We start from the raw sequence: 9,248 nt of genomic DNA, 5'->3' as shown, positions 1-9,248 counted from the left end.
GAATCCAAATAAAGAAGACAAATTGCTAACAAATTGATAATTGTTCAACTTTCAATATCTAATAGCAATAGATGTAGTGGATGAAATTTTATATGATAAGTGAAATGAAAGAGAGGCTCTAATAAATACTTATTTGCAGTTATTTTCAAAATTACAGATTGGTTGTGTGTCATGAATATATAATTGTAAGAGATGGGAGGGTCTGAAAAAAAAAACGTGGGGAGTGTCTTGCATTTTGTATAAAATGAAATATAAGTTTCAGCCCCCTCTCCACCCCAATGGTTTTCATACAGTATGTAATTGGTTTGTAACATCATTTCAGCACTACTGATTGAGGCTGAGGAAACAGTTCTGAACAAAACTGCAACAGGCAGCTGATCTGGCAGATAAAACAATGCAGACTGACTAATGACTAATATGTCAACAGACATGCCAGTGGGATATGTTATCACATGATAGGTGCCACTGAGATTTTACTGCTACAAAGCTGCATGACTCAATTGTCACTTTAGTGCAGATAATACTGCACGTGGAGGATCGGTGAATCCTTTATCCTGCTCTGGCCCCATCTGTTTCTGTGAACTGGGTCAGCCACTCTCTTCAAATTAGACTGCATTAGTTCTGCACTGTGCTTGTCACCACAGCGACAGAACTCCCTGTGAAATGACGGTCATTAAAAAAAATCTTATGTTCCACATAAGGTACACTCTGTGATTTTACATTGTGCTTCAGACAAGACTGATTGGTGTCAGTGTAATATAATACACCTCTGTTGACAGATTAAATCACTGATGTAGAAATCAGTGAACAGCCTGTTGCTGCTGTGGTAAGATATCTTACCACAGCAGCAACAGGCATTTTCTTCTATATAGAAGAAAATGATAAGGCTCAGTCTTTGATGAGGACTGATAGGTCTCTCATGGTTTGACAGGAAATGCTGAGTCATTACTCACTGACAGCCCACACACAGAGACACACTCTGACTTCAGTGCAGGGCAGTGTACAGATAATACAAGCCTGTATTCAAATATAAACGTCACATAAGTGTGCACTGTGTTACCTCAGACTAAAAAATGAAGCGGTGAACAGCTTATAGCATCTGGCTTTAAGTAATAAGTAATAGAACAGCGTTCAGTTAAATGAAAATTTAGTGTGTCATCATATTTCGGCTCCTTCAGTCACATTTTAGATATGTCAAGATATAAGTCTGTTTACAGTTGATCTTACACACTCACACAATGTCTTATTAATCCCTCTACCACACAATCACATCTACACATTTCCACTAGACGATAAAAACCAGAGATGGTAGCCCTTATCGCCACTGTCTTCCAGTGCCAAGTAGATCTCACTTAAAATTCTTTCCATATTCCAAGATTAAACATTTTTCAAAGAGGGAGAGGGAGTAGATGTAATTTTAAGAATTTTCAGCTATTATTATTGTATTGTATAAACAGCATATCTGTGGACATGAATAAATCCAACAGATGCACAATGTTGTGAAAGTAAATAATTATCTCTATCTCTCTATTTAGTATAGCCTACACCTTTAGGGTTTTTATGATTGATACTCGAGTGTTCTTTAAGTTCCAATCTCTTTTGAAACACGTAGGAGTCAGAGGTTAGCAGCTTGGGAATTCCCCGATGAATGCTCTGGTCTTCTGCGGAGCCCATAAAGCATATGGCCTTGCAGTCTCCCCGGAGCGCAGGTGTGGGTGTCTGACCATAGCAATGCACAATCATGTAGCCTATTTGATCGGAAACAAAGCATGCAACAGTATAGACACCACGTTAAAACACCACAAATAGGCTATGTAGGTTATGCAGCGGTTTACCCATGCTTTCAGGAAGCTCATGCGAGACAGACAGATGAGTGTGCGATGCTACTAAACCCAGAGATACAGCACTGCAATAAATTGTCTACTGATAATGAAACGCAAACATGTGTTCACATTATTAGCGATCGTTTCGTCTCCTCATTTCCACATCGTATCCTTTCCTATGGAAAACCAGCAATCGCTCTTTGGGGACCCTCCCTGTACCATCCACTGACACACATGCAGAAATATATGAGATGATACAGTAGCCTAGCTACAAGTAATCGATTTAAGCGATCTGGGGAAAACATATTTTTAACATATCAAATGCAAGTGACATGGGCTGTGTGATGAGGAACGATAACTATGATTTTCGTCAATTTGGCGACAGGAAGTCTCGCCAGTGAATTAGCCTACAATACAAAAGTATAACTACACTGAAGGAAGGAGCCGTTTCAATGTACTCTAATAATCGTGACATACTGCAGCTTTTCTTTGAATTAGAGATTACTGCGGACTCTACGGGTGCTGACGGCTTCTCCATAAATTACAGTATTTGCTACACAGCATTATGGCAGAACATGTCCATGGATTAGAGAAAGCCCAATGCTACCAGATGCTGTTGAACCTTTTGTTCGTTATAAAAAAACATCCGGAAATGATGAAGGAGAAGCAGTGTCTCTGTGACCAAATATTCACTACTGATCGGCATGTTACAGATTACAGCGTAAACGTGGGCTCTTTTAGGCCATTTCAGCGTTAGACATGTGGATCCATGAGCATCCACGCTGCTGATGCTGAGCAGCGGCCGCAGCGAGAAGCGCATCCTTCAAAATCACCACCAGCGTTGCACATTAAAGAAAAAGGCTTACCTAAAATACATGTTCATTTGTCCAGTTCTTCTCACACAATGTTTTGTAATTCGTCCCGTGTCTCGTGGTGAAAGATACAAATGTGGTGCAAATAATTGTAACGCTAGCGCCCTTCTTTTATGGAGCGAGCCGGGTATATAAACCACTGTGTGAGCACTTAGGTATGGAGGCTGATTGGTGCCACAAAAGTGACTAGCTTGGAACCCAGGAGAAATAGATTAAATGAATGAATGAATAAATGAATAATAGTCAGGCACTATAGAGCAACACAAATTATACTTATCAGCTGAGTTTATATGTATAATATTAAATGTGTCCTTGGGCAAGATACTGAACCCCGAATTGCGGCAGGTCAGATCTTTTAAAAAATCAGTAATTGGAATCAGCCAGGAAAATATCACGTATCCTATAAAAAATTAAATTTTGGCTGTATTATTTGTGTCCCCTTCAAAAAGTGCTCATGAAAAATTTTATGTTTATCGTCCCCCCCTACTGTAAAATGAGATTACGTCCATGGCTGTACTTTGTGTTTAGTGCTAATTAGTACATGTTAGCCTGCTACATGGAAACAATGGTGGTGATCAGCATTTAGCTCAAAGCATCGCTATTCAGATCCTTAATTTTAGTTTAAAGTTACAATACGACAGTGTACAAAAATGATATTACTTATAAGTAAAAGTCCTGCATTCACATTAGTATGAAGTCTACTTCAATTTGGTATTTGCATATTCTGATTTTACTCACAAAACATATGATCAACTAATGAAAAATGATGCATTGTTATAGATTAAAGCAACATTATCAAAATCATTTTGATGATACACTGATTTGTAAAAGGGTGAATGGCGTCTCTGTAATAAAACTTTAACAAAACCTTTCGACAAAAGGACTCTCAAGTACTCTAGCTATAAGAGGAAGCAAGAAGTATAGAATGTACAATGTGAGTCCTTTGGAAGAAGCTAACTCGGTATTCTCAGTTTGTATATCATGGCTGTGAAAAGACAAAAGACGACATTGTCAGAGGAAGAGAGAAAGAGAAAAAGAGAGAGTCTGGGCAAGAGACCGGGTGTCAAGCTGGCCAAGTGATGCAAGATCACTTATAGTAGTGTTACAGATGTCTAAGTGTGTTATCAAGTAAGTTTGCAGCCATCAACTCGAGATTTATAGCTAGCGCTGAGTGACCGAGCAACATTTAGTAACCTTTCTACCATAAAATAAGAGCTGGTGGAGAGTGGTGGTGGTGTTTGGCTTTGTTAACAAAGTACTTAACTTGCTAGTTTCTGATAATAAGTAATGCAATCATAACAAATGCACATGTACAGCTGTCCTTACTTTCGACAGTGGCGAATTACATTCTGTACTGTAACTGTACACAAAACACAAAAAATATTTTACATAATGTTGCTTTAAATTATCAGCAATAGATGAAGCAGTTAAAATCAACTGCACCTTGAACAGATGTCAAGTACATTATATTGAGCTGATCAAACTTGCTGTATTTTGAATTCAGGACTTTTATGTTTACCTTACCTTTTATGTTTTTAAATTTGGACATAATACCTATATATATATATATATATATATATAATATACTAAATATTGAAGTAGTTTTTGTGTAAACTTATATTTTACACCCATTTAAGAAGTTATATTGTTTACAACATACATATTTTGTCTTCTTATTTACCTTTTTCCTGCTTCTTGTTTTTGGCATTAATCACCCCCTATACATAAGATTTACTGAGTTCATAGGAGATCCCACTGACCAATGGTGTTCAACTGATGTGGCGCTATCAGTTCTGGACCAATTGCTGTGCTGAAGAGTGAAGCTGAACCAGCAGTTGACCGACAAGTTACCATTATGACTGATGAGTAGCTTTGTGGCTTGGCCATGACCTTTACAAAGTTCAAAATAGAGGATTCAGATATGTATCACTGGCTGTCAATCATTAATGTTTACTGCATTTACCCCAGTTAAAGGTAAAATTAAAGTTTTTAAATGAAAATCACCACAGTGGAATACTTGTTGCATTTCATATTGGGAGAGGGGGGAATAATGAGCAAACATAAGTAGAATATAAATGTATAAAAAGACGGTAAGGTACGTAAATAAAAGGAATTTTTTTGAGAATGTCCAGTTTAATGGACATTTTTAATTAAATAAATGATTCAGACACATGGGCAGTTTTTGTCAGCAGCATGTAGAAACTGGAGAAGCCTTAGCCACAACTTATGAGTTTATTTATCTTCAGTGTTTGTCAAATTGTGGTATGTACAGCAGATACTGTACAGCTCTGTTCTGTTCGGCCAGATGCTGAATCGCTTTATTCTGTTCTGTCAGATACTGTACAGATCTGTCCTGTTCTGTCAATTTCTGTCATTCATCATTTTTAAAAGGATTGGTAGTGTACAGTCTTACAGTCCAGTCTTGACTCACAATTAACTGTATAATTTGGTTGTAAATCAGGTACCAATAAAATGGTCAGCACTTCCTACTGGTATTTTAATGTTGGTAGAAAACAAGACTATGGGGAACAAGCGTGTGACAGTGGGGCATTTTAAGGAAAGGAAAATTGGGTTGGAGCTGAAAAACAGTTTTTGGAAAAGTTTTGGAAAAATGTGCTTATAGAAGAACATCTAAAACATATGGTTTAAATTTACAAAATGTTTACAATGTATTTTGGGGGTAGGAAGCTTGAAGAAAAGAGGGACAAATGTTTGAGTAATGAAGGACTTGTCAGTCATTTATGTGGTACAGCAAGCTGTGACTTTAACAGGTGCTTTAGCTAACAAGCCTGTTATTTGGATTGACTACAGAGTAGGCATTATTTCTATTGTAATGTGTGAAGTACAATAAGAAATGCATTTGCCCTTTGATCATGGTAATATAAAAAAGGGTTTTTTACAGGTGTGTCTTTGGCAGGGAAGCTACACTCACACTTTAGGGATTTGCTGATGTTGTCTACTTCATTGTATGATTTGGAATAGGGACAGATGCTTGTAACTATTTATCCGTGAATTAATAATTATAGGGTGGCACTGTGATGTAGTGGTTAGCACTGTCACCTGTCTGTCTGGGTTCTCTCCAGGTGGTCCAGCTTCCTCCAAAGACTGACAATCTAGGTTAACTGGTGACTCTAAATTGCACTTAGGTGTGAATGTGAGTGTGAGTGGTTGTTCATTTTTTATGTTTCTTGTGATTGACTGGTGACCTGTCCAGGGTGAACCCCGCCTCATGCCAAATGTCAGCTGGGATTGGCTTCAGCCCCCCTCCCCAAGACCCAGCACGGATAAGTGGGTGTAGATAATGGATGGATGGATGGATGTATAAGTATATTTACTGTGAGTTAAAATTGCAAGTGTTTCACTTTTAACACTTGCAACTGCACTCTCTCACCCCTAGAGTGTGACATTATATCTCCTACTTCTTGGTCTCATACTATATCTAGATGTATCTAAGAGTGGAGAACTGGACTGGAGAATAAATATCTAAGTGAAGTGGAATCTTTTAGAAGCATTGCGTTATTTGTGTTATTTTAAGGCTAAGGCGGTTTTCTTGAATGAAACCAGATGAAGCTTTCATTAAAGTTATCTATAAAAATTGGGGTGTGGCTTCAGTGACATAAAAGTTATGGTTCAAAGGTACAGTATTATTCAGTCTGACAGAACGTGGAGAAACAAAGGAGCCATGGCTTCAACTTTGTATGAAGATTTGTCTTGCTCTATTTGTCTGACTATCTTCACTGATCTGGTAATCCTTATCTGCGGCCACTCTTTCTGCAGAGAATGCATTACACTGTCTATGAGTTCACAGCACCAGTGTCCACAGTGCCGGGCAGCGGTTCCAACAGAAGGGAAAAATCTTCTAACCAATCACATTTTAAAAAGTCTGTCTGAAAAAGCGAAAGAAGCTGAGAAGCTAAAGAAAGAATATGGAAATGACAAAAGAGGTACGTTTGTGATATTTTTTTTATGGGTTTTGTAGTAAAGGCAGTGGTGTGACTTTTTAAAGTCTCTTTAATGTCTTAATAATTACAGTGTTACATTATAATTTTTAATTGTTTGATTGATTTCAAAGGTGGCTGAGTGGTTGTGCCCTGAACACGAAGAAAAGCTGAAATTATTCTGCATCACTGAGCAAAGGTTAACTTGTGTCATATGCCGAGATGGGGAGAAGCATGAAGGACACAAGTTTAAACCAATCAAAGAAGCAGCTGCATCTCTGAGACAAGAGCTGGAGACATTTGTGCAACTTGCTTCTGATGATATCCATGTGATAGAAAGCCAAGCCAACACACAGAGGGAAGAAATAACAAAAACCAAAGAGAAGTCTCAGCAGCTGGAGACACAAATCTGCAAACAGTTTGAGGAGATGCACCAGTTTCTGAGGAAGAGAGAGGATGAGATTAAGAATGAGCTGAAACACAAAGAGGAAGATGACGTTGCAAAAATGAGTGGGAGCTTAAATGTGATAGAAACAGCTTTGTCTGAGAGCAGAGAACTGCGGGGAAAGGTGACATCAGTTCTAAAAATTGAAGACTCAGGGAGATTTTTAAAGAGCTTGACTGAAGGTAACAACATCGTGGCTGCAAAGAGCTCGTTTAGGCCCAGAGGAAATGATCTCCAAGTGGTGAATGATTCTCTCTCTTTGGGGCCTTATGAAAGCCACCTGCAGTTCTTTATGTGGAAGGAGATGCTTCAGGTGATCCAGCCCAGAGCAGAGCTGCTGTCACTCAGAAATTGTAATAGAAAATTAAATGTGTCTGAAGATCAGCGCAGTTTGTTTGTTTGCCCAACTCGATCAGGTCTCTCATCTGGCTCTTTTAAGTCTAAGCAATTTTTCTTAGGTCTAAATGATCTAACCTCTTCAGAAAGTACCAACCAGTTCACCTCTGGGCAGCATTACTGGCAGATAGATGTTGGACAAAGGAATTATTGGGAACTAGGGGTAAAAATGAATTTCCTGCGATGTCATGGCACAAAATATGTTGTCTGCAGTCAAAATACATCTACAGCTCTAACATTTGCAGCCAGACCTCGAAAAATTGGGATTTACCTGAACTGCTCCTCTAAAGAGCTCTCCTTCTATGACGCAGACAACATGACACACATTCACACTGTGAGCTCTAGTGATATGTCCATGCCAGTGTCAGCATATTTTAATGTTGATTACAATGATCAAGTTCATACCCCTCTGACAGTGTGCTGGTACTGAAGTCAGAATTTGAAATGATGTAGAGTACGTAAATATAATTTTATTTCTTGAATGAAATAGAGATAATGAAGTCAAGCGTCTGACTTTAGACTGCGGTGTTTCCTACATTCATTCAAGACAAAAAGCTGATGGTGACAGTTCTTCACTGCATCCATTTACTGTTTTCTGTTCTGTATCCACTATAAAGTTTGTGTTTATGCAGCAGTAGTTTTGAAAAGGTGACTTGAGAAATGTGTATTCAAGGCAATAATATTTTGATCACTTGTAAGTTTAGCTCATTACAAATGCAGCACTGTACTACTGTATGGCTGTAAAGTGTAAAATAATACACCACAATTATGATACAGGAAAGAAATGTATTGCAGTGGTGGGGAACTAATAAGAAATTAGGGAAAAGTTGGTCATATCTGGAGAAATGCTTGCAATCCATGTCGCATTGATTCATTCATCTGTACATTTAGGAAAAAACTATGAAACTTGTGCAGATATGTAGTATCAGCATTCCGAGGACTGAGCATGTGATTTAGTGCTTTGCCAAAAAAGCAATTGTAGAAAGCTGTATTATTCTTTGAAATTCTGCGTCTGAAGGTCAGAATTTAACAGTTTGGCTCTTTGCATGAGAGTTTTCTGCATTGAAACTCTGTTGGTAGAACTGTGCCAAAAGTACTGTAATTTGGTTGGGAAAGCTGCTAGAGTTTAGATGTTTGGTGGTGGAGGTACCTGGTTATATAATTATATCATATATTGTGTGTTTAACAGCATATTATAACATGGAAATGTGTAAAACAAGAAATATAATAAAAATATTATATAAATATATATACAAACATTTCTGTGTTTGTCTTAATTTCAAAAACGCAGCAGGCGTCTAATTGAGACCTGCGTTTATTTGTCAAAATTTGAAGCCACACCAGGCCAGTCAAAGGGACAAGCATCTAATTGGGACTAGGCTTTCAATTGAAGTTTTACAGTATATAAACACTGATGAATATTTATGTCATAGACTGAAAGAATATTATTTTTTTAAACAGGCAGATAGAGGCCTAATTAGAGGTTGAGAAAGTTGCCAATCTTACAGAGCTTTCTTGCAGTACGTGAAGCTTATGGAGATTAGAGGGGTACAGTAGGCATTAGTCAAAACAATACTACCATAAATCAAATAGGGATTCATCATAGAATAACATAGACTTCATATACAAGACACATTGATTAAACTCATTTTTCAGTTGGATTTCTCATCAGCTAAAATGCCAGAAAGAAAAAGTAATTTCTGTTCTATCTATAGACAGTTTAGCATACTACTAGCATACCTTCTGCAACTTCCTGCAAATTATTACGAAATTT

General features: G+C 37.8%; 1 protein-coding gene across 1 annotated transcript; it reads left to right on the top strand.

Moving 5' to 3' along the window:
* Positions 1-6,377: 6,377 nt before the first annotated feature.
* Positions 6,378-7,904, top strand: LOC123975005 (nuclear factor 7, brain-like). Its single transcript, XM_046056097.1, has 3 exons — positions 6,378-6,647; positions 6,777-7,431; positions 7,705-7,904. Exons 1-3 carry the CDS (start codon positions 6,378-6,380, stop codon positions 7,902-7,904), a joined length of 1,125 nt encoding a protein of 374 aa, XP_045912053.1.
* The last annotated feature ends 1,344 nt before the right edge of the window (positions 7,905-9,248 follow it).

This window comes from Micropterus dolomieu, linkage group LG08, assembly GCF_021292245.1.
Source record: "Micropterus dolomieu isolate WLL.071019.BEF.003 ecotype Adirondacks linkage group LG08, ASM2129224v1, whole genome shotgun sequence".
In the NCBI taxonomy this organism is placed as follows: domain Eukaryota; kingdom Metazoa; phylum Chordata; class Actinopteri; order Centrarchiformes; family Centrarchidae; genus Micropterus; species Micropterus dolomieu.
The sequence above is the reverse complement of the archived record's forward strand: the minus strand, read 5'-3'. Positions and strand labels throughout refer to the sequence as shown.

Excerpts from the sequence above, each read along its gene's own strand:
- LOC123975005 (XM_046056097.1), top strand. The coding sequence starts at position 6,378 with ATGGCTTCAACTTTGTATGAAGATTTGTCTTGCTCTATTTGTCTGACT. Across the intron at positions 6,648-6,776 it reads ATGACAAAAGAGGTACGTTT|TGGTTGTGCCCTGAACACGA; the intron begins GTGATATTTTTT and ends AAGGTGGCTGAG. Across the intron at positions 7,432-7,704 it reads GCTGCTGTCACTCAGAAATT|CTCTAACATTTGCAGCCAGA; the intron begins GTAATAGAAAAT and ends ATACATCTACAG.